This window comes from Canis lupus, chromosome 6, assembly GCF_003254725.2.
Source record: "Canis lupus dingo isolate Sandy chromosome 6, ASM325472v2, whole genome shotgun sequence".
Taxonomy (NCBI): domain Eukaryota; kingdom Metazoa; phylum Chordata; class Mammalia; order Carnivora; family Canidae; genus Canis; species Canis lupus.
The window spans coordinates 27604896-27630257 of record NC_064248.1 but is presented as its reverse complement, the minus strand read 5'-3'; the positions used below and the strand labels follow the sequence as shown (position 1 = coordinate 27630257).

General features: G+C 48.3%; 1 protein-coding gene and 2 long non-coding RNA genes across 7 annotated transcripts in view; 2 read left to right on the top strand and 1 right to left on the bottom strand.

The window, feature by feature from the left end:
* The window catches only part of LOC112679048 (nodal modulator 1), a 57170-nt gene extending 51465 nt beyond the window's left edge, over positions 1-5705 (top strand). The window contains 2 exon segments of the mRNA XM_025478542.3: positions 2303-2395; positions 5059-5705. Coding sequence (XP_025334327.3) covers positions 2303-2395; positions 5059-5190 — 225 coding nt within the window. The 3' untranslated portion in view covers positions 5191-5705.
* A 6479-nt stretch (positions 5706-12184) lies between these two features.
* Positions 12185-23830, bottom strand: LOC112640331 (uncharacterized). Of its 2 annotated transcripts, none has more exons than XR_003123988.3 (4): positions 23279-23830; positions 13376-13512; positions 12413-12579; positions 12185-12294 (listed from the first exon to the last, which is right to left on the bottom strand). It is a non-coding gene; the product is annotated as an uncharacterized LOC112640331 (long non-coding RNA). The 2 variants fall into 2 exon arrangements; XR_003123989.3 differs by lacking the exon at positions 23279-23830 and adding an exon at positions 16272-16444.
* The window catches only part of LOC112640330 (uncharacterized), a 30309-nt gene continuing 28605 nt past the window's right edge, over positions 23659-25362 (top strand). For 2 of the 4 annotated variants that reach the window (XR_004816471.2, XR_004816470.2), the window contains exon 1: positions 23659-24803. This is a non-coding gene — a long non-coding RNA (uncharacterized LOC112640330). Of the gene's footprint in view, positions 24978-25362 lie in introns of all 4 variants that reach the window. The other 2 variants (XR_004816472.2, XR_004816473.2) reach the window with 2 other exon arrangements.

Genomic DNA, 25362 nt, shown 5'->3' with positions numbered 1-25362 from the left:
CTCCAGGAGGAAGCACTTACCTCACTCCCCACAGAGGAGGCCTGGTTAGGAGATGCCAAAGAGATGAGCATGTAGGGAACCATCTGTCCCTGTGTGGAGGCACACTGCCAGCCCAGTGAGAGCAGAGGGTCTCTGTGAAGGGCACTGATGGTAGCTGTCTGCGATATTCCCTGGGGCCCCCACCAGGAGGTTCATCTGGATCCAGGGAGACACGTGGGCAGCTGGTGGCGGGAACAGATGCTGCTGGTGGTGGCCAAGCAGCCACCACACCCCAGAGCTGCTGCCGTGATTGTGTCTGTCACTTCGCTGCATGTGAGACACCTCCAAGTGCAGGGAGTGCCCGCTCCCACAGGGTCTGTGCAGGGCATTCACTGCTGATCCTCACAATGGCCCTTGTGGGGATGTGCCTTTCTTGCATTTTACAGAAGCCCAGAGAGAATGAGTAACTTCCCTGCAGAGCCAGGACTCAGAGCAAGCTGGTTTGTCTCACATCACATAGTTTCTAGAACACTCCACCTCCCGATGGGTGGCTCAGCGTTGTGCATTTGTGAAGGCCTTCCTAAGCACTCCACTTTACTCTTCTGTTATGTGTAAGCCACATCATTGATTTTTTTTTTTTCTCAGTATTTCCTGCACTGCTTGGCACTTTACATTGCTGATCTCATTGAACCTCACCTTCCAAGACTTGAGCCTTGGAACTCATTGTCTTCATCCCTCTGCAGTGTCCCCAGTAAGCATTTACTTCTGGGGAGAATACAGTGGGATCTAAGACATGTCAGATGATCCAGGAGTAGGGAGCTGAAGGTGGAAATCTGTTCCACCTCCTGTGAAATATTTCATTTTTAAGAGACCATCCCATTCTGCCTCAACCATCTTGGGTAAAATGGACCCAGAGTCATTCCCCAGCCTAGATGCTCTCAGATGTTTTATTTCTCAGGACCCTCTTACCCTGTTCAAAGTTGTTGAGAATCTGAGAGCTTTGGTTTAAATGTATGTCATCTGTCTTGATTTATTAAATATAATAAATTAGCTGCCAGAGTGATGACATCATCACACGTGGCTTCTGGAACAGTCCACTGTTCACTTGGGAGAGAATGAGAGCGAAAAGGATGTGTAATATCTTAGCATTGTCATGAAAAGTTTCACCTTGAATATCCCCTGAAAGGGAGTTCCTAGACCATACTTTGCGAACCAGTGCTTTGTCCCCTTACCTTATTCTGTCATTGTCTGAAAGTTTCCATTTATTTGTTTCCTTTGTGTGGGTGGACTGAGCGAGGGGGTGGGTTTGTTTACTGGTACAGAGACCCCCAGTTTCAGGGTATTCAGGAAAATGGAAGTTTCTGTCTTCTATCAGCATCCAGGACCAAGGTCTAGGAATGGCATGGGAGCCCCAAGGTATCGGGGACCCTGCCTACCCCCCTCTTGGGGCTCCGCCATCCCCTAGCACCGCACCCCTCTCACAGATGGTGCAGCTGGCTGGCAGGAGGGGAGGGCCTGGGTGTATTACCAAACGGTTCTGTTCACAGTAGCCTTGGCCGGCATTTAGTCCCATGGCTATCCTATCTGCAAGGGAGGCCGGGAGGTGTGTGCACTCTGCTTGGCCCAGATGAAAGTTGGGGGTTCTGTTAGAAGAAGGGGGGGATAAAAAAAAAAGAAGCGGGGGGATCCCTGGGTAGCTCAGTGGTTCAGCACTTGCCTTCAGCCCAGGGTGTGATCCTGGGATTGAGTCCCACATTGGGATCCCTGCATGGAGCCTGCTTCTCCCTCTGCCAGTGTCTCTGCCTCTCTCTCTCTCATGAATAAATAAATTAAATGTTTTAAAAAAAAGAATAAGAATAAGAAGAAAGGGTGATGGGCCCCTGGGACACAAGCTACAGCCTGCCTGTTCTGCTCACTGGGCTGACCTCTGGGACCTGCCTGTTTGTCGCTGCGTGCCTGAGCCTAGCGTGGCGGGTTCTCGGCACCCCCTTGTAGGAAGGAGCCCTGTGTGTGTGGCCGGAACTTGGCACAAGCAGGCCGTTTACTCCTCAGCCACAGGGATTGCCGCCCTCCATGGCTCTTGCTTTCCTCAGCGGAGGCTCAGAGGGCGAGATGTCGGCAGCCTCTGTCCACCCCGGGGTGGCAGAGAGCAAGCCGGGAGAGCTCGGGAGGCAGAGGGTTCACCTGAAAGTGTATCCAGGTCACTGCACTTGCTGTCGCGTGGGACATCCGGGGTCCTGGCCGGTGGGCCGAGGCTGCGGGTGCTGGGTGGTGGGGGGAGCAGAGTGCCTGTAAAGCAGCAACGGTGTTCTCGTGTCCGCAGAGGAAACTGCCCGAGCAAGACATCGCACAGGGGTCCTACATCGCCCTGCCTCTGACGCTGCTCGTCCTGCTGGCCGGCTACAACCATGATAAGGTAGGAAATCCAGGCGCCTGGCGAGAAGTGCCCTGTGCCAGGGAACGCCCTCCTGCACAGTTGTGAGGTGTCCCGTGTAATGGAAGGTAGGACATTTCAGGGTCGGCAGGGACTGCGAAGGCCTCATGCTGTCCCCAGGTCTCCTTACTTTAGTCCTCTTTTTTTTTCCTAATTTTAAATTTTTTATTACTATGTTTTAATGTTTTAAGATTTCTATTTAATAATACATAGCAGAATATTAGTTTCAAGTGTACACCACTTGCATCCGTCACCTGGTGCTCATCACAACTAGTGCGCTCCTCAATCCCCATCACCTGTTTCACCCATCCCCCAACTTCCCTTTTAGCAACTATCAGTGTGTTCTCTGTAGTTAAGAGTCTGTTTCTCAGTTTGTCCCCTTTATCTTTCCCCCGTTATGTTTTGTTTCTTAAATTCCACGTATGAGTGAAATCATATGTACTTGTCTTTCTCTGACTTACCTCACTTAGCATAAAACCTCTAGTTCCCTCTATGTTGTGGCAAATGGCAAGATTTCTTTTTGAGGGCTGAGTGATATTCCATTGATATACCACAACGATATACCACATCTTTATCCATTCATCAGTTGATGGACAAGTGGGCTGCCTCCATAATTTGGCTCTCGTTGATAATGTTGCTGTAAACGTCAGGGTGCCTGTACCCCTTCAAATCAGTGTTTTTGTATCCTTTGGGTAAACACCTAGTAGTGCAATTGCTGGGTCATAGGGTAGCTGCATTTTTAACCTTTTGAGGAACCTCCAAACTGTTCTCCAGACTGGCTGCACCAGTTTGCACTCCCACCAACAGTGCAAAAGGGCTCCCCTTTCTCTGCATCCTTGCCAACACCTGTTGTTTCCTGTGTTAATTGTAGCCCTCCTGATAGGTGTGTGGTATCTCATTGTGGTTTTCATTTGTATTTCCCTGATGATGAGTGATGTTGAGTCTCTTTTCATGTCTGTTAGCCATCTGGATGTCTTCTTAGGAAAAATGTCTATTCGTGTCTTCTCATTTCTTAACTGGGTTATTTGTTTTTTGGGTGTTGAGTTTGATAAGTTCTTTATAGATTTTTGTATATTAACCCTTTATCAGATAATGTTATTTGCAAATCTCATTCTGTAGGCAAGCTTTTAGTTTTGTTGACTCTTTCCTTTGCTGTGCAGAAGGTTTTTATCTTGATGAGGCCCCAGAAGTTCATTTTTGCTTTTGTTTCCATTGTCTCTGGAGACAGGTCTAGCAGAAGTTGCTGTGGCCAAGGTCACAGAGGTTGCTGCCTCTGTTCTCCTTTAGGATTATGATGGTTTCCTGTCTTACACTTAGGTCTTTCATCCATTATGAGTTTATTTCTGTGTACAGTGTAAGAAAGTGGTCTACTTTCATTCTTCTGTATGTAGCTGTCTACTTTACCCAACACCATTTGTTGAAGACACTGCCTTTTTTCCATAGGATAGTCTTTCCTGCTTTGTTGAAGATTAGTTGATCATACAGTTGAGGGTCTATTTCTGGGTTCTCTGTTAAGTTCCATTGATTTGTGTGTCTGTTTTTGTGCCAGTACTATGTTGTCTTAATGACTACAGCTTTATTATATGGCTTGAAGTCAGGCATTGTGATGCCCTCAGCTTTAGTTTTCTTTTTCAGGATCGCTTTGGCTATTTGGGGTCTTTGTGGTTCCATATAAATTTTAGGATTGTTTGTGCTTAGTCTGTGAAAAATGCTGGTGGTATTTTGCTAGGGATTGCATTAAATGTGTAGATTGCTTTGGGTAGTGTAGACATTTTAACAGCATTTGTTCTTCCAGTCTATGAGCACTGAATGTTTTTCCCATTTCTTTATGTCATCTTCAATTTCTTTCATAAGTGTTTTATAGTTTTCAGAGTACAGGTCTTTTATCTCTTTGGTTAGGTTTATTCCTAGGTATCTTACGGTTTTTGGTGCAATTGTAAATGGGATCGATTCCTTGATTTCTCTTTCTGCGGTTTCATTATTGGCATATAGAAATGCAACAGACTTCTGTACGTTGATGTTGTATCCTGTGACTTTACTGAATTTGTGTAATCTGTTAGCAATTTTGTGGTGGGGTCTTTTGAGTTTTCTACATAGAGTATCATGTCATTTGGGAAGAGTGGAAGTTCGACTTCTTCCTTGCCTATTTGGATGCCTTTTCTTCTTTTTGTTGTCTGATCGCTGTGGCTAGGACTTCCAGTACTGTGTTGAAAAACATGATGAGAGAGGACGTCTATCTTGTTCCTCCTGCCTGTAGAGGAAAAGCTCTCAGTTTTTCCCCCTTGTGGATAATATTAGCTGTGTCTTTTGTATGTGGCTTTTATGATGTTGAGATACATTCCTTCCAGCCCTACTTTGTTGAGGGTTTTTATCAAGAAAGGATGCTGTACTTGGTCAAATCCCAGGCCTCCTTTTAAGGCCATAAACCTCTTGTGACATCTACCCCAATCCTCAGTCCCCCTGTCTCTGAGACCGTCTGCAATGCAAAGGTCTCTGCTTTGTCTTGAACCAAAGCCACTCATTAGCACACAGTGAGTGATGACCTGGCAGGAGGAGGATGTGTGCTGACAAGTGAGGTTCTAATGCCCCTCTGGGCACAAGTGTTCTCCTGGCATCCCCCTCTCTCACTCTCTCTCTCTTTCTAGCTCATTCCCTTGCTGTTGCAGTTGACAAGTCGACTGCAGGGCGTCCGAGCTCTCGGCCAGACAGCCTCTGACAATAGTGGCCCAGAAGATGCAAAGAGACAAGCCAAGAAACAGAAGACAAGGCGGACGTGAGGAAGAAGAGGGGCAGGTGAATCTCACTCGGGATAGGCCACAGCACAGCTGAGGGGCCACCACTCGCCCTTGGCATCAAGCATGCATTCAACTGCCTTCACCAGCTGTCTGCCCCATGCTCCTGTCACCGTAGCTGCCTGGGCCTGCCCTGCCTCCCTCTCCCATCCAGCCCCTTGGTGCAATGCAATGAATGGACCCTCCTGTCACTCTGCTGAGCACAATTTATTTTCTGAGTTGAAGATAATTTATTATTATTATTTTTGTCAAAGAAGTATTTAAGCTGTGCTAGTGGCGTGAGAATGTATTTCTTGATCTTCAGCATTCGTTTGCAAGAATTCCAGGAAACACAGGTTTTCGATCCGCTGATAAAGTGCCCATCGGATTTGCCTAGTCCCTTAACTTCCCTCTGCGTCTCAGATCCCTGCTGGAAACTGCACAACCTGTAACTACTACTAGGAGGGTTTGTGAGGAGGTAAAAATCAATAAAATTGCCCATTCATGTGTGTTGTAGCTCATCTCATATGTGTCTGTTTGATGATGTTGGCATAAAGCAGGGATCATAAACAGAGATGCCTTGGGGGGTACATAGGTCCTGAGCAAAGGGCCGGGCAGGAAAGTCCTATGCAAGGGGGAAGTGACACACAGCAGCCATGTTTGTTCTCGGTAGTAGAGAATAGGGGAGGGAGGCATCTGGGGCAAAATGAGTGCCCATCCCGTCTGAAGGAGCCAGAGCATCTGGGCCCCAGCCCACCAGTGCTCTGTAGGAATGTGTGTTCCTCCATCTAGAGAAGCCGGAAAGACAATGGCTTTGTGTGAAACCCAAGTTATAAATGCTAGTGACAAATTTAATTTCTTAAAAAACCACATAGACCAAACAAAATGCATGTGTGGGATGGGTGAGGCTTGAAGGCTGCTCCTTTGCATGAGGTATGCACAGGAATTGCCAGCATTTATTGAGAACCGCAGTTGACCGGCAATGGGGATATGAAGGTGGGTGCAGTAGGCGATGCTCAGGATGGGGCCACGTCTGCTTCATTCCTTGTTGCCTCCCCAGTGCTTGGCATATGCTGAGCATCTGTGAGGAGTGAACGAGTGCACGCACACATGCATACACGGATCGGTGGGCACACAGCACCTGCCTTCCCAGAGCGCACCCATCCCTGCATGGAAGACCAGCCGCTTGGGACAAGTGCAGTGTGATGAGCCGAGAGCCTCCTCGCAGAGGAAGCTCAAGTGGCCATGAGGTCTGATCTCCCGTTGAGGGATTTGGGAGAGAGGGCTTCCTGGGTGTGCTGTGTGAGTCTGGAAGGATGTGGAATGGAGGCAGGAAAAAGAAAGCACAGGTCTTGTTGGGTGTCGCTTGGCAATGCCAGCCTGAGGGTTCCCCAGTCTTGGTGGCCACCTGCAGAGGTGCTGTGCTTCCAGCTTGTGGCTCTTGGCCTTTTGCCATTTCATGGGTTTACTTTTTTTTTTTTTTTTTTTAGCCCGCAAGCAAGAGGTTGTGGGTTGGAGGAAAAGGGAAGACCGGACAGAGGGAGACCCCAGGACTGAATCTCAGGCAGGCTTCTTAGTGTGGAGCTGAACTCGGGGGTCGATCTCATGACCCCGAGATCATGCCCTGAGCTGAAATCAGGAGTTGGACACTCAACCCACGGAGCCACCCAGGCACCCCTCTTGGGTTTGCTCTTTTACCGTGGCAGGAAGTAATCTCTCAGAGATCTGGGACAGATGAGATACATAATCCAATTCTCGGAGTGTTTTCTAACTCTTATTCCAAGTGGACACCCAGAAACATCCCTTTTAAATGTTAATGGGGCTTTTTATTGACATGGTGTAAAGGTTAAGAGCTTGTGGAAGATACAACTAAATGTCAATACATCTAAGCCAGTACTGGCCGCCGCCAGCAGGTGGCAGCCTTCCCCTGCCACTGGCCTGTGGGTCACCTGGGGTGCCGCCGGCGCTGCTAAAGGGCTCTGCTCCCGGTGGGGGGTGGGGGGACGAAGTGGATGCATTTCTAGTTCATTTGAAAGGTGGGCTTCCTCTGTGGTCTGTAATTTTCTCATTTTCTGGCACTCTCAGGACGGAATTCCTCTGATCCCCCCTGGGAGGTGGACAGGTGAATGGTGTTAGGATTTTGAATGGGGCCGCAGTTACATGAGAAATTTTTCCTTATCCCGGGAAATTTTTTAAATGTCCGACACGGTGGGTTCTTCACTCCCACTGCTTGCGCGTTTTTGCTTATTAAAGCGGCGTAAGACTTGACCGAGGACACCCCAGAGACTTTCAGGGAAGTGTCATTCTCACATGCTGGCTGGACTTGGTTCTGAGTTTTCTGTTTCCTTTCCTTTTTTTTTTTTTTAAACAAATACTTTTTTTATTTTTAAAGATTTTACTTATTTATTCATGAGAGACAGAGAGAGGTGGAGACACAGGCAGAGGGAGAAGCAAGCTCCATGCAGGGAGCCCAATGTAGGACTGGATCCCGGGACCCAGGATCATGACTGGGCTGAAGGCAGATACTCAACCACTGAGCCACCCAGGTGCCCCCCTCCCCTTCTGGGTTTTCTTGTTTTGAGTTTTGCCAAGCAAGCAGTGGGGATTGTTGGGCATGGGGGGATGGGAAGGGCTGAAGGGGCACTGAAGAAGAAGAGGCAGCCCTGTGTTAACTCTTCACGGTCTCCCTGTGAGGAAGAAATATTCATGAGAGTAGGCCAAGGTGAGTGATGGCCATCCCCGGGAAGAGCACCAGTGGGAAACACTAGCCTTCCATGCGTGGCCACCATGTGTCCCATGTGTGTGGTTCGCTGGATCTCCATGACCTTCATGAAGCATACATGTTTCAGTCCTATTTTACAGAAGAGGACGTGGAGACTCAAGGATCTCACAGCTATTAAATGGCAGAGCTAAGATTTGAACCCAGGTCCAAGAGTTGTCCCCGCTACACAAAATGCAATAGTGCGGTTCCATGGGGGGCTGTTAGGGACTAGTTTGGGGATTTAGAGAAGGAAGGCTGTGTGTGGGAGATGGGGGCATACCTGTGGTAAAGTCAGGGCCTGGTGACATGTAGCAGTGTTTGCAACGGAGGGTCAGGTCACGGAGGGACCCTCAGCCTGGTGTCTGGGACCAAAGAACTCTAGGACTAGATATTTAAATCCAGTCCCTTCATAGGATTTCCGTTTCCTTTGGAGCTGGAGCATCCAGAAGGGAAGTCTTGGTAAGGATTTGGGGGAGAAAATGATGGTATTCTGTTGAGCCTGAGGCCAGGTGCTGATGAGAGGTGAGAGCCACGTCTTAGTCACCTGGCACATGGTTGGCGCTTGAGACAGGAACCAGCCTCAAGAGGGGCCCCAGTGACCCACACTGCCCTCTGGTCCCCTGCCATTGCTCAACTGGGGCTGGCCTGGTGTGGCCCATGGAATAGGGCAGAAGCAGGGGCATGGGGGGAGGAGGTGATGTGCGGCTTCTCAGGCTAGGTCAGGAAAGGGCGCACCTCCTCCTTTGCCTGTGGGTGCAGCCAGCCTGCCTGCCTCGCGGGAGGGTCCTCATGCAGTCCTGTGGAGAGGAGCTGAGCCCTGTGGCCTATAGCCCATCCAGCATCCCAGCCACCTGCGTCAGGCACCTTAGAAGTGACCCTCCCGCCCCAGTCAAGCCTTTGTATGATGCAGCCCCAGCCGACATCCGCAAGGCCCTCTTAGAGACCCCAGATGAGTGGGGCCCAGTCGAGCTCCTCCCAAGTCCTGTCCCACAGAAGCTGTGAGTACTGTACACAATTGTATTAGGCCTCCAGGTTTTGGGGTAACTTGTCCTACAACCTTACATACCCAGAACTGTCACACGAGTGGTCAGTGACTGAGAGACTCCCAGCAAATTGATGCATTTCTGCTTGTGTGTTCATCCACTCTCTTTTGGTTTCAAGTAATAGAAACCCAACTCCAACTAGCTTAAGCAAAATGGGCCGTGTCACTGATCACATAATGAAGAAATCAGGCTTTGTGCGTGGCTGGATCTAGGGTCTGTCTGAGTCTCCAGGGTCTGCTCCCCTTTGTGTGTTGATCTTTGCTATTGGCTCCATCAAGGCTCTAAGGGCAGCTCTCTGTGGTGGACTCTGAGAGACCCCTCTGTAGAAACCAATGGACATTTAAACCAGGCCCCAGGCTGTTTGCTCACTCACTGGTCTTGCTGAGGCAGGGGCAAGCGCCAGGCACACAGGACAACAGCTGACGGTGAGTGGAGTCTGGGAAACTGGCCTTTGGCTTCCACCGGTCCATTGTGCTTCTATGGAAGACGTTCATCCAGCAGTGTCTGGCCTTACGTCATCCCAATTTGTAGGCCCGACAGGAAGAGAACTTCATTTTGAGGCAACACGTGTCCATCCTGGGGAAGGGGCAAACTGCAGAACCGCTGGGGCAGACCTGAGGCACACCTACACCATGCCATCGGTAGCTGCCATGACCGGGATGCTGCATTACCCAGAGAAGGAGGCAGTGTGGAGTGAGCAAAACCGAGAGAAGCCAGCTCCACTTTCTTTAAGACTTGATGACAAGGCCTGGTTGAAGTCAGCTACCAGATTTGGCTTTAGCTTTTCATTAGCACAGTGACGATGACCTTATGACACAGAGGAGGGAGAAATTAATCTGGTTGTGGGCCTGCCATGTGCTAGTGCTGGGAAGCTCCTGGCCAACCCTGGAATTTGAGTGGAGCTGAGGAAGGTATGTGGCCCCTTCCTGCCCCCCCTCTCAGTGGGAGGAGGTGTTTATGCTTCATGATACAATGGTAGGATAATGGTTGGGTCATGAACATACTAACTACACTCTTGCTGTAATGTATGCCTGGGGTTGTTTAAGATGCTACCCGTTTTCATATCCTTTTGGATGAGTGAATTTTTTTCACTGTTCCACTGTGTAGATGAAAACAGCAGCCTAACTTGCATTTGGTTTTTGGAATGTGAAGATTTTATAAAATAGATGAATGCATCGGAACAGGTGGTCCCCAGGTCGGTGTAGAATCTGTGCCTCCGGAGACCGATGGCTCCCACCTCACCTGGGGAGGTGTTAGCAAGAGGAAGGATCCCGCAGCTGCTGCATTTTTACTCTGTCAGGGGCCTTTGAGCTACGAGGAAGAGGTGGCCAACACCCCTGAGTGGTCCAACTTGGGATGGGCCTCTCTTGCCTCCTTTTCATGGATAGGGTGGGAAGGAATAGGGACAAAGAACTATTTGTTTACTGCCTATAAAAATGCCTCTTTCCTTGTACACTTGCAAGAATGCCTCATCTAAGTGATGATGGATAGTCGGTTATAATGGCAAAGATCTGTTCACATATAAAGATGAGGTCTAAGACCTGGATTGGTTTGAGTGCAGGGGTCAGCAAACTATGGCCCTCAGGCCAAATCTGGTTTACCACCTGTGTTTGTAAATAAAGTGTCATGGGAACACAGCCATCCCTGTTCATTTACAGATTGTTCCTGGATTTTTTTTTTTTCCCTACAATGGTAGAGGTGAGTAGTTGTCACAAAGACTGTATGGCCTACAAAGCCTAAAATACTTATTATCTGGCCCTTTCTAGGAAAGGTTTGCTGACTTCTAGTCTAGCGGGCACTTTGTAAAGTTTGATCTTTGGGGGGGGGTCATTAATTCGTTAATTTGTTCAGCACGTATTAACTGAGCATCTAGCCTGTGCCTGGCACTCCTCTGTATGCTGGGAAATTAGGGGTGAGAAGGGGCAATCAGGCCTCCTCAGTTCTCCTGAGACATAATGCTGATGGAGGGAGGGACAATCAACAAGAAAATGAGATTTCTTGGATAATGATAAGCGTTATTTAAAAAAGTGGAACAGGTAGTGTGGTAGAGGGTGACTGGTCTCAGGGAAGGCCACTCTGAGGAGGTGACATTTCAGCTGAGTCCTGAAGAAGAGAAGCTAGTTATGCCACGATCTACAGGAAGTGCTGCCCAGGTGGAGGGGCAGTCATTGTAAAGGCCTTAAAAAGGAAATGAGCTTCATGAGTTTGAGGAACAGTAGAGAGGCCATGCCCCGGGATAGTTAAATCTTCAGAGGATGGGCAGGAGGAAGGAACTGCTAAAGAAAGCAAGAAGAAGTGGCCCCTGAGGTGGGGGAAATCCAGGGGTGGATGGTGGGTGAATGATTGGTGCTCTACCCACTTGGTGATGAATACTCATTAGTAGGAATATTGGTCATGATCAATCCACATGGACTCATATGGAGGCCATGTCAGCAACTCATGCTTGTCTTCTCTTTGGGATGAACCATATGAAACTACCATTTTTACACTCAAAAACGGTCGAATTACCAACCCACCATACATGTATACTGAGATTAAGCAAGTAAGTGGAGTGTGGATGGCAGGAGCTAGGTTTCTCACTGTTGGAGTAGAAAGTGATGGATCAGCTCCAAAGAGAGCTAGAATGATCCATGTGGGAATGGATCAGAGTTGGACACACAGTACGAACTGATGTTTACTTTCATATATATACAGATGGCTGCATGTAGAAATACTTATACCTGTGTGCAGACATACAGGTTAGTTCCCTGCTCTTTCAGCTGAGGCAGGGGGAGGTGCTAGAAGGAGTGACACTCCGGTAGTAACAACACCTAGCACCTGGATCTTCATTCTCTAATAAATACCACTCCTCTGATAAAAGGAGTGGGGGCTCCTTGGGAAAAGTCTAATTCTAGGATGGGGGTAGGAAATACATAAGATGAGCCAGGAGCATCTTGCAGGGTTAAAAAGTAGGTGCTTTCTGACCTTTTGTGCTTGGAAGTGCTAAACAAAACAACGCAGAACACCACATTGATGGGTATCTCACCAGGACACAAGAGCCAACTGAAAGAGGTCCCAATGGTCAAAGCTGGAACTGTCTGAACAACAAGATAAAGTGGCACTGGATTATAATCCAAAGTATAAAATCAGTACTATGATTCTGCATTGACATAAACAAATGATTGAATGAGCAAATAAATGGTGGAGAAGAGACAAATCTGTCTTGTAATAGAACTCCAAATTGATGTAGCTCCTCCACCCTCCAGAAGATGGAGGATAACCCTTCCTCCTCAAGTGCTTCTTGTAATGACTTCCTTCCAAACGGGACTGTGTGAAAAAGGGGGAAAAAGAGTAACTTTGTAGTGAAGAAACCTAACCCGACACAACCTCAACCAAGTGATCAAGGTCAATGTCAACAGCAGGAAGTCATCCCGAGAGTGCATACCCTTGATACGAAGTGATGTCAATGAGATGTCCTCTACGATCTTTCTTCTCAAAACACACAAGTCTCATCAAATGAAAAAAATATCAGACAAATCCCAATCTTGGGACATTCTAACAAAACACCTGGCCAGTATTCCTCAAAAGTATCAAGGTCGTCAATGTGGTATCCTGGCATAGAAAAAAAAAAAAAAAAAAAGGACATTAAGTAAAAACTAAGGAAGTCTGAATAAATATGGACTTTAGTTAATAACAATACATTAATATGTGGGGCACATGGGAACTCTGTGTACTATCTTCACCATTTTCCTGAAACCATTGCAAAATGGTTTAAACATTTACTTAAAAAAAAATGTTGAGCTCTCAGCCCTAGAGCCATCTTCTTGGAAACCTCCACATCATGAGAGCCAAGTAGAGGAAAAAGCACAGGCTGAATTGAAAAAGAAGAAAGCAGAGGCAGAGGTCCAAGCAAAGCACTAGCTTGTGCACCCATGGAAGCCACAGGAGCAGAAATAAGGAAAGTCAGGGGCAGGGATGCCAGTAGAAATTGTTGGGACTGAGAGCTTACTTTCTAGAACTTGATTCAATGGATCAGAACATCCATCACCATCTGATGGCAATGATCACTTTTTTTTCCCCTAAGTCCATGCTGGGCGTGGAGCCCAATGTGGGGCTTGACGCTGAGATCAAGACCTGAGCTGAGATCAAGAGTCAGAGACTTAACCGACTAACTTAACCACTAACCAGGCCTCCTGCAAAGACCACCTTTGAGACACCCACCTTGCTCATACCAAAACAGTCCCTTATGGCCCTTAGCTCTGTACCTGTGACTTTGGGGACTAATTCCATTTTCATTTATGGCTGAATGTTAACGTGTACAATAAATCATCTCTTCTGCTGTCTTAGCTGAAGAAAAAAAAAGTTGAAAACCAGCAGTGTCATATACTTGACCTAGTACATGTCTTACCTGGTTTTGTTTGGGAGCATGAATTTGTTTTGTGCCATCTGAACTCTGCTAGTTGATCCCCTCATGGCCAATGGTAAGAGACAAAATGACCCAAGTCAGGAAATGGCCCAGCATGCAGACCACACACATCGGTCTGCCTGAAAATGCCAAGAAGAAGATAGTCAGAGGTCAACAACCTATAGCCCAGGGGCCAAATCCATCTGGCTGCCAATAAAGTTTTATTGGAACACAGCCTGCTCATTCACTTATGTATTGTCTGTGGCTTCTTTTGAGTGACACTGCAGAACTGAGTAGTTACAACAGAGATCGGAGGGCCCACAAAATATTTACTATCTGTCCGGTCCTGCATAAAGGACACAGGCTCTGTCATCATCCTTAGCAGGAAGGGTGAGGAATCCCCATCTCGGGACAAGTCGGTCTTTTAACAACACAACACACAGCTGGGCAAAGCCCAAGGTTCTTTGGGACTGAAATGGATCATTAATATTGAATGTTTACAACCTTCTTGTTCCAGATGATTCAATTTAATTTCTCCTGACTGTTGTAACAGAGCTCCCACGTGCAGAGGTCGGGGCTGTATGTCTTCATTGGCTTTCTGAGGCTTGGGAGCATATTGATTCTGCGGAATGTACATTTCTCTGGAAAAAACATCTCCTGACATGACAGGAGATCACACATTGCTTGTTTCCTGTCCCTTTCATTCCCCTCTGAACATAATAAAATCATGATTCCAGCATCACTGAGGGACCCTCGCGTCTCTTGGAAGCAGGGCTCCTTTTGCTTGCTTTCTTTTTAAATCTCTTTCAAGCCAGTGAGGCAGGGTAGAAAAATTTTACTGGCGTTGGAGCCACACAGATATGAGTGCAAATCCTGTGGCTGTTATTTCCTGGGTTGTTTGATTTTGGGTGAGCTGCCTCATGTCTCGGAGTCTTAGGCCATCCCACTGTAAAATGGGGATGATGGTTGCAGTACAGGGTGCTTCTGAGGATTTGGTGAAGCGATGCTCATAGAGCACCTGCTACAGGGCTTGCTGCACGGTACCATCCCTTCGCAGAGGGAGGACAGCTGTATGTGCTGGTGTAACTGTGCCCGTGTTTTACAATCAGCCATTGGAGTTGATTGGTCAGTGCCCATGCCATGACAGATGTTCAATATTTGAGAAATCACCCCTACGTAGAGACAACTTCTCCTCCTTTCAGAGTTTCAATTTCATTGGTCTACACTAGTGCAGACACCGGTTGGAGCCCTGCCCAGCTCCCCTTTACCTGGCCACCTTTCCCTAGCTGCTGTGAGTGCTGGCTGCTGCGAGCTCACAGCTGTCCCCTGTTCCAGAGAACTGCCCTCTCCAGATGGGAGCCACCTTACCCCAGAGGGGATGCCATGCTCCGGGGACTAACTGATAGAGCAGTAGAGGCTGCATGGTGGTGCAGTTTGTGCCCCAGAGCTCGCCGTGGGATCGCACCAAGGCAAGGCCGTACAGACCACATTTTCTCTCGGCTCTTTCCCCTTCTGCTTCTTGGGGCCTTCACTTCCCTTCTCTTGACAGCTCTCTCTTAAAAACCCACATCTGCCCAAGTCCATTTGCAGCTCTGCTTCTAGGAAATCTGGCTCTTACATCTTTCTGCCAGAACAATGGTCCATCCCTGGGGTCCTAGTGAGGAAGGGTTTGAGGGGTCATCTGCATGGAGCTGCTTTGGTGGAGTCTGCCGGTAGGCAGGGCCCCTGTGGGAGATGTGACTCAAGGGTTTTTGTCAAATATCTTTGTCCCTTGACACATGCAAAAAAAAAAAAAAAAAATCTGGGATCAGACTCCAGGATTTCCTCCACACCATACCATGGCCCTGTTGTCTGTTGTGCTGTCGGAAGGCTGTGAGTTTGGAAGGAGTGTATTTGTATGTGTGATATGTGGGTGCAACTATGTGTGTGCATGTATTTATGTGTGGGGCCCCGTGTGTGTGTGTGTGTGTGTGCACATGAAACTGAGCCTGTGAGCCCCACTTCTGGTCCTGTGCATCTGCCTGGGCTGGCCCAGCCTGTCTGCTGCTTTGCAACCCTCAGGTGATGGCCAGCTGGCAAAGAAGGAGGGCGCTGGGATGCCTTTTTCATTGGGACTCTTGACCATCCCCACCATATTGGGCCTCTTGGTCTTTTGGGCACAACTTGGCCTCTGCTGACTTTGAGGACCTGCCAGAGATGCCATCTGGTCTGGGAAATGTTCTCAGCCTGGGCACAGCCCACTGACCACTGCCTGCTGATCTGTGACTCCTCCATCCAGGGAAACAGCAAAGCCTGACCTGAGTGAGCACTGGGATGGGGCCACGTCTTGGGAGAGGCTGCTTTGTGGTCAACCAGTTTCTGGACCTGGTGCTGCCAATAAGGTGCAGAGGAGATTGTGTCAATTACTGGCCACTGGCTCCATTCTAAGACTGACTAGGAGAGAGCTAGCCTCTCTTTGGGTTTGCCCAGTCTGGACCACTTCCTCTTGGGGAATGGGTGGGGGAAGACATTAACGTTTGGAGTAGTGTTGTATTACTCAGCACTCATGTTTGCAAGGGTTAGAAACCCAGCTTGACCTAACTTAGGCAAATGTCTCCAAACTCGAAGGGAGGGTAGGATGTTGTACTTCTAGATGGAACACTTGAACCAACGACTGAGCTCCTTCTTTATTTTAGGCACAGAACTAAGAAGTTTATAGTTTTTTCTCATTTGATTCTCACACTGGTGAGGGAACTGAGTTTCAGAGTAGTAAAGTGACCTCCCAAGGTCATAGAAATCATCATAAGTGGTGCCACTGACCCCAAAGCCTGAGCTATTAGCCACCAAGCATTGTATCAGGGTATTAGTTAAGGTTGGCTAAACTGCTGTAACAAATAGACCCAAACTGAATGGCACACACCCAACAGAAGTTTCTTTCTGACTTGTGTTACAGGTCAAGATGGTCCCAGGTGAATGGAGAGGGCTTGGCCTGTGTTACAAAAAGTTGTTCAGGGGACAAGCTCACAGAGTTGTGCCATCTCCAATATGTGGCTTCTGAGATCACCTTGGAGACACAGCATGGTGGAGTACACGTGGTGGAATTTTATGGACCAGAACAGGAAGTGGCACATTGGTTCTATTCCCTTTCCACTGTCTTGAACTCATTTGTGTGGCCCCACCTAGATGCAAGGGTTTCTGGGAAATCTGATTAGCTGTGTACCCAAGAGAAAGGGAAGGACCATATCTGATGGGCAGCCTATAGTCTCTGCCACACAGAATAAGTATTACCACCATTTCTTGCTCTCTTCTAGTCCTTGTTCATAAGTAGTTTTTGTACTCAGAGCCATAACATATATTCTAGTTTTATTTCTTTCATTTATCATAATCCTTTTTCTGTGTGGCTCCGTTGACTTTCCTAATGACCATGGTTATGGTCTGTGTACACCAATTGTTGGACAGTTAACTTGTTCTAGGTTTTTTCAGATAATAAAACAGTAAACACTTTTATGCAGAAAACCTTTGGCACTATTGAATTATTTTTTTTTAATTCCCAGGAGTGAGGATACCAAGTCGAATGAGTGAGCATTTTTATGGCTTTTGACACTGATCACCTTATTGCTCTCCATAGGGCTCATAGGCATCTACAATGATACCTGCAGTGCTGCCAGCACTGGGTGCGGCAGTTTTTTCTCATTTAGTTGCTGTGAAATGGTTCTTTAGTTTATTATGATTGCCTTTTCTAGGTCTCAGCCACTGGGCAGGAAGTGTTGGTGTGTGTGTATTTGGCCTAAGTCATACCTGCTGTAATTTTAGCCTTTTCTTTTACCTTTGGGAGTGACAAAACTATTTATTCAGTCAACAAAAACTTAGGGAATACCTAAGTCCAGGCCCTGGGCATGTGGTGAATCAAAAAAAAGACAAAGACCTCATCCTCATGGGACTTTATATTCTGGTGGGAAGACAGACATTGGTAAAGTAACACAGAGATAAATGAAACCATTTTAGTTAGTGAGAAGCACCAAGAGGAAAACAGGACTGGGTGATGGGATAGAGACTGGGGCTATCCCAAAATGGGAGTGGTATTCAGAGGAGGCCTTTCTGAGAAAGTAGAATTCAAACCTGAGCCCTATGTGATGAGAAGGAGCCAGCCATCTAAAGAGCAGAGGGAAGAACATTCCAGGACAGCACATGCAGAGGCCCCAGGGTAGGAATAAGAACGGGGAGGTGGTCAAGAAATAGCAGTTGGGACAATCTGGTGGGCATGAATGAGGGAGTAGTAAGAGACAGGACCAGTGACCTCAACAAGGATGAATCACCTATGACTTTGCAGATGGAATAGAGAATTGACACATTTTCTAATGGCCCCTGAAAACTGCTGGAGGACTGTAAGCCAGGGAGGAAAATGATCTGATTGCCATTTCAGAAGGATGGCTGTGGGCAGAAAGGACTGCAGGGCAGATATTGGAAAACTTGTCTGCAAAAGGCCAGATCAAAAATACTTTAGGCCTCATGCCCCACGTATGGTCTCTATGGCAACTACTCAGCTCTGCCATTGTGGTGGGGAATTAGCCCTAGATGGTCTATACATGAACAGATGTGTTTTTTTTTTTTTCCAAAATAAACATGTATTTTCAAAAACAGGTGGCTGGCCAGATTTGATCTAAGGGCCATAGTTGGCTGATCTCTGCTGTAGGGGATTAAGAACCCAGGCAGGGAGACCAGCCTGGAGGCCACTGGATTAAACCAGAGGAGACACGTGATGGCGGCTTGGGCCAGAGTGATGGAGGCGGAAATGCAGAGGAGATGATATGGGATGTGTTGCGGAGGCTGAATTGACATGAACTGCTCTGCCTGGGGAACCCTTCTGTTTTTCATAGATGACTCTGGAGAAGAGTCAGGAAAGTATGGAGAGGTTTAACATTACAGCCTTTGACGGGGGCTAATCAGTTGCTTGAAACGTGGTCACTCCATCACTGAAGACCAAGTAACTAGTCTGAGTCAAGCTAAGGGGTGACAAGGATTTGACTTCAGTCACAGCCATGATGCTATGCCACCTCCCAGCTCTGGAGCGGACTCCCACCCTGTCCAACCTGTGGCTGATCCTCGGGGTTGTCTCTAGGCTGTCTGCCAGCAGGTGTGCAGCCTCAGTGTGACTTGGGGGCCACATGGCCCTAAGCCCCACTACTTTCTGGTGGTGTAACCTTGGGTAGGTCACCCTTAGCTCTGGGCCTGTTTCCTTAACTATAAACCAGAGTCAGCAGAGAGTCCTACCTCTGGTGTTGGGAGGACCAGGTCATCCCCAGCCCTAGGACTCACTCACAAATGGCAGGCAGCTCTTGATACTAAAAATTCTTCTTGTTGATGTTTCTTTCAAAGATGGCACCCCCTCAGAGCCTACTGCTCCATCTTGCCGTCTCATATTTTTAAAGGTCTTTCTGTGACTTTGGAACATCTCTGTTGTGTCTGATCCATTAGGTGTCAGTTTTTACTGTTAACTCAGTTCAGCTTTATTTCCCAGCTTGGGTTGGGGGTGGAGGAGTCTTCTTCCTTCTTGAGGGTTTGAGCGGTCCTGGAGCAGAGCCTGGTTTTTTGTTCAACACTGCATGCCCAGCCCCCAACGCATTGCCAGGCACATAGGGGCTGAAGGTAAGATCCTCAAATCTTTGAAAAATCCCCAAAGGAAGCCCTCATGAGCCCAGTAACCATTGTATTCTATCCCTCCCCAGCACCTAGTCCAGTTCCCGGCATGCAGTAGGGCCTCAGTAAATGTAGATGGAACTGTTTGAGCTACATTCACATTAACACTTAGGAGAAGCTTGTTTGCTCGGAGCTTGGGATCTTTGCTTTTTCTTTTCTGTGCCCCACAGCATTCAGGCATGGGGTGGGCTAGGGCTCCAGGGCTAACTGGGGTTGGCAGGCCAGCGATGGCTCCTGGCCCCTTGGGAGCCTGTGTGACATGTGGACTCTCAGGTCCTGCCCCAGACCTACTGAGTGATTGGAATCTCTGTGGGGTGGGGCCCAGGAAGCTTCCTGGTCATTCTCATGCACAGGAAAATTTGAGCCTTGCCTTCATTTCTCAGCGTGGGGGAAGTCACGGATCCCTGTCAGAGATAGAACCCTGCATGTGATGCTTCATTGGTCTGACCCAGGCCAGCATTTATCATGTAATAGTCTCCCTTTTGGTGAGTGGCTTTGACAAAAGGAGCCATTGCTTAAGTTGGTCGGGGACCAGGCACTTCATCTGCTGTATGTGTCCGATCCAGCAGCTTGCTCATTCTTCAAGTGCCTTCCTCCAGCTCCGAGTCCATCCATTGCCTTGGACACAGTGAAATGACTTCTCCTTAACAGGCAGTTGGCTGCTTGAATCCCATCTGGGCCTGGTGATGTTGGACTCTTCAAAGGCTGGTCCTTTGTGGAGGAGTGGTGAGCTCCCCATCATAGGAGTTGTGCAAGGAGAGGCTGGACAATCCCCGAGCAGGGATGCTATCAGGAAGAGCCTGGCATTCAACTTGAGGTCAGACTGGATGATTCTGAAAGTCCCTCTCAGTATTAATGCATAGCTCTGACTCTCTCTTTTTAGCACCAGCTTCTCCTTTCTCTTCCCCAATGCTTGTTCATCACCACCATCTATGCCCAGCCTCAGGCTGAGAAGAAATAAGGATAAACAATACCCACCATGGTAGAATGTAAAGACCATGGATTTGGGGTCATGCCCTACCGTGTTGAAGTATCCCAGGTGTCCTCTCAATAGCTGTGCAACTCGGGTGTGTGTAGCAGACACTCCTGTTGCCTTACCCACATCCCTCCAGTTTAGCCGTGTGCTGAAGTAGGCTAGCATTAGCTCCCAAGAATCAACTGGTAAATTTTCAGGAATTTTGCGAACATTTTCAGGAACATTGCAAGCCAACTGACATCACATTGGTGGCTTGAGATTGGCCATCCTGGGAGTATTTATACCACAGGAATCAGCAAACATTACAAATCCAGGCTCCTCCTCCTCCCCAATCTGGAGAACCAGTTGTTAAACACTGACCACCACACGACTGCTCTAGCCTTGCTACATCAGTAAGCGTTGGTCAACTTCCAGTTACTGGTATATCTGCCTCTCCTTGTCTGAGGGCTTTCTGCAAAGCTGTGGAATGCTACTCCATCCTCGCAGAGGGCAGGATGGCAGTATCTGGGAATTAATGTTCCTGAGAGCATCCCCCAGCCAGTGACTGACAGGTGTGTAAATACCTGGCTCCCTTGCCTCGTGGCTGGGAGGACTCTGAGATGTGTGTCTCTCACTGACATACAGTGTTTTCCAACACGATTAAGCTGCAGAGCCTACAACCAGAGGTGCTTGAGAACAGGCTTTAGTTAGCTGCCTCTCTTCCCTGGGTCACGTCCCTGCTTCCCTATAGGTATCTTCTGCACCTCCCAAATCAACTACTTGTAGTTGAATCCTTGCCCCATGTCTGCTTCTGGGGAAGCCCCCAACTAAGAGTGCATATGATTTAACCTCTCTGGGCTTCGGTTTCCTAATTTAGACCTGGGGTATTGATGATCGACTCACAGGCAGGGGTGAAGGTTAACTCAGCACAGGGGAAGTGTGAAGCTTGAGCAGAAATTGGTCTACTTTCAAGTGCTTAGAACAGCGCCTGGGGTGTGCCCAGGAAGCATGATTGATAGTGCCTGGTACATAGGAAGCCCTCAGTAAGGGGTCTGTTAGCATCCCCTATGGCTCATCTGACTGGTTGCAGCTCCTTCACTTACACGTGACCAAACCTACCCAAAGCATGCTGAAGCAAAGCTAGATCAAAGTGGCTCATGGAATGGAAGGAGTTGCTGTATGCACCAGAGACTAGGGACTCAGTGACACCAAGATGCTTTATAAATCTGTCCATCTTTCCTCTGTTGGAGTTCACAGGTCTTCGTGACTTGGGCTTATGTTAACCTACCACAGACAGGCTCCTCTCATGGATGAGAATGAATGAGAAAAAAACCTTTGTGGCACTAAGCTGCTGACATCTGGGGATTTATCCAACACTGCCCCATAGTCACTCTATCCCGACCAATCTAGAACTTTCCCTGTGTTATCTATAGTTCTCTTAACTGCCGTACAAGGCGGACATTCCTAGGTCTACTTATCAGGTGGGAAAACAAGTTCAGAGAGGTTGAAGAACTGGCCCAAGATCACCCAAGCTGGCAAGTGGCAATGCCGTGATTCAAACCCACTTCTGCTCAATGTCATGGAGCTTGCTTTCTTGCCCCACAAGCCCTGGTCGGGGCAGGGGGGGGGGCGGTGTCTTAAGATGTAAATCAGGATTGAGGAAGTGGGGTTGGAAGGCAGCAGAACTAACACATAGGATGATTTGGAAGTCAATGTCAATTTAGCTCACCTCCTGCCAAACTGCAACTGTGAAACATAACAGATTACATGATGGGTCCTGCGTTCATTTGGGGTGTTTTCAGATGAGCAGTTCTGGAGTGTTTGCTAAACACTTTGGATGTGTCTTCAAAGACCTCCTTCATATTTCATGCAGGCAGACAGAGCAGGATGATCATGCATGCTAATGCCCCTTCCTGGGAGTCCGGGAGGATGGTTCTCCTTAGATCCTCATTAACGGGGCATGTACACTTCTGAAGGAATGATGGCCAGCATCTGGACTGGATGTCAGAAGGACCACAGCTGGGAGGGCCTCACTTCTCAACTAACTTTTTCCCAGTGAAGCTTCCTTGCTTGCATGCTTCCCTTGCTCTAGGGATGAAATAAATGCTAGTGTTCCCAGCACATCTCCTTTTTCATGATAATGGCTTTTACCCTTTCTCATCCCTGACACTTTGACCCCCTAGTGGGTTCCTACCTCCATCTGCCATTGACTGATCTGACACCAAAGTCCTGAAACTATAGCGCTCTGCCCCCCCCCCCCCCCCCCCCCCCCCCCCCCGCTGCAGGTGACTGGCCCGGAGGTTGGCACATGACTCACGCTGGGGCAATCAGAACCCTTCTTGGGATTCTGACCTTGGAAATAGAGTGTCAGTCAGTCCTCTGTAGAGGAGGCTGGGAGTCATGAGGCTGGGAGTTGTAGGGAGCCTCATCTCCTGCCAACAGGACAGAAGCCCCTCCCCTCTAAGAAGAAAAAAAATGACAGTAGTAGAGCTGAAGAGTAGGTACTGTTGAAATTCACATGTTGGATTTCAATTATACCCGTACTTCTGCTTTCCTGGTTACTTTCCCTTTGATTATAGTCTAGTGGTGATGGGCGCAGCCTCTGCAGCCAGACAACGCAGGTTCAAATCCTGGCTTGCAGACTAGGTGTGTGACAGCTGTTGTTTGTCGTCTGTAAAACCGCATCAATGGGAATACCTACCTTATAGGGTGATTTGTGAGGAAGAAAAGAGATACAAGCAAAGTGCTTAGAATAGCACCTGGGAGGTAATACATGCTTCATAAATGTCTTTTCTTCTTTCCCCTCTCTCTCCTAATAATAATAGTGACAATAATAATAACAATATTGATGTTATTATTTTAACATCTCAGCTCAGGCCCGGGTCTCAGGGTGGTAAGTTCAAGCCCCATGTTGGACTCCACGCTGGGCGTGCAGCCCCACCTAAACAGAAGATTCTTCACTATCCTACCAGCGAGTTGTGCTTCTATCACCGGCAACAAAAAAGCATTGAGACACTCTCCAAAGATGAGAGTCCTTTGAAAGAATTTGCTGGGGCTGATGCTGGAGCCGGTATAATGTTATTATGTCTCATCGAAGCAACAGTACTGTGTTATTTTATCTAATAATAATCTAATAACGTACTACCACTAATACTATTATATCGGTAATAACCAATGTTACATCTAATAATAACAGTAACCATTAAGGTGGTAATAGTAATAATTAATAATAGTAATGATTACTAATAAGAGTAATAATTCGGTATCCTACCTACCTAATTACAGATTCTTCCGTATGGAGCTTCTATCCCTTGCAACAACAAAAAAACCATCGAGGGCGGGCACTTGGTTGGATGAGCACTGGGTGTTATGCTATATGTTGGCAAATTGAACTCCAATAAAAAAAAAATTAAAACAAAAAAACAAACAAAACAAAACAAAACAAAACAAAACAAAACAAAACAAAACAAAAAAACATCGAGAGCCTCCGGAGAGAGGAGTCTTTCAGAAGTCGGTGGGGTTGGTACTGGTAGCAAGTCGGTCACTCATTGGCTGCGGGTTCTGACAGTCAAATACGCTCCACCAATGGCCCGAGGGCGGACCGCATCCTTTTGGGCCGGAAGTGAGCCCGGGGGCCCGGAAACAGGAAGAGGCGGGGCTTCTGCCTGAGCGGTGGGCGGAAGATGGCTTCCTGTGGGCAGGCGAAGGTGGAGCTGCGGCTGAGCCTCGCGCGCGCTTTGGACCCAAAGCTCTGGCGGTTTCCACAGTGAAGTTTGGAAGTGGCCCCTGAAGGCGAGGCGAAGCAGAAGGAAGAGGCAGGCCACTCCAGAGGGATAGGTGGCGGTTTTAAAAGGCGACGGAACCTACTGAGGAGGCTTGGCCTGGGCAGCTGCGGCCCGGCGCCTTCGGAGTTTGCGCAGAAGCCTGGGGGCGGGGCGTTTGGTCACGTGCTCGCCCCACGTGGTACCCGCGGCACGATGCCCTTGCCAGGCTGCATCCTCCGAAGGGCAGGAAGAGTGGGTGGAGGGCACCCCCGGGACCCGGGACGGCTGAGCAGTCTGCCGTTAGGCCCGGCCGGCTGTCTCGGCTTCTCCGTGGCCTCGAGCAACAAGCTGGAGCCAGAGGATGAGAAGCGAGCCCGCTGCAGGGCCGAGCTGGCCAGATGAAGAGAAGAGGCCGGCGGGCACTGAAGGCTGCACTCCTGGAGGCTTTGCTCCATATCCTTCCATTTTCTTTTTTTTTTTTTTTTCTCCTCTTCTTCCCTCCTGGCTGGAGGCCTCTCCTCTTGTTTCACACCTGGGGTCGCCAGGAGCCACCATGTGGGAGCAGTGCTATGTGCTTCCACCACGTGGAAGCAGTAGTATTTATAAGTTCAGTTGCATTTATAGCTCACGTGGCTGTACCGGGGAGGGGAGCGGAGCCAAAACGATGAGAAGCAGATTCCCACCTTGTTGTTTGGGCTCTGGAAGCCTGCTGCTGTCCCTGAACGTAGCTCTGCACCTGGACTGCTGAACACACGGTAAACAGTGACCCCCGCCCTCGGCTGAACTGATTCTAGTTGCGTTTCTCTTTGTGATGCAAAGAGAAGAGACCCTGGTCTATACTACCTCCAGAAGAAGCAGGCAAGAGCCAGCTGGATTTAAGGATCTGGGGCAATCCATTCGAAGCTTAAAAGGAAAAGAAAACCGCAGGGCTGCAGACTCTGAGCACACCTCCTGGACAGCCCCCACCTGAACCGAGGAAGAGTGTGGGCGGCCAAGCTGCAGTCAGCAGTCTGCATAGAGAGCAGGACTAGCCCAGGTGGGGAAGGAGGGACCGCAGACTGACAGTCAGGAATGGCAGTGGCATAAATCAAGGCTTGAGGATGGGTAGCTGTGTTTCCTTGGAGGAGGAAAGCGCAGTGCTTGATGGATGAGAAGGGCTCCGCTTGAGTCTGAGGAACCCTGATCATTCTGCAGTGCTTCGTTTTACGTGGTGAGGTTCTTGTTGAAAGAATGGTAGAAGGGAGAAGTTAAGAAGATGAAGTTTTATTTTCCGGTTTCTGTATATGCAAGAGTTTCATTTGTTGAGCCCCTACAGTGTACTAGACACTCTCTTTCGTATGGATATTTTACTCCTTCTAACCAGGGCTGCCTTGCACAGCTGTCCATATTGGGTACTGCACAACTCCAGGGAGAACCATCTGCAGCACAGTCTGTGACTAGCACCCCTTGGAATTGTGCAGTGTACAACCTCTGCTGCAATATGGGCTAGTCCCATTTCCAATGGACTGTAAGTTAGGTGATGTTATATCCCCTACCCCTTTTTAAATTTTTTTTAATAGATGAAGGAATAGACACAGAGAGGGTAGGCAACTTGC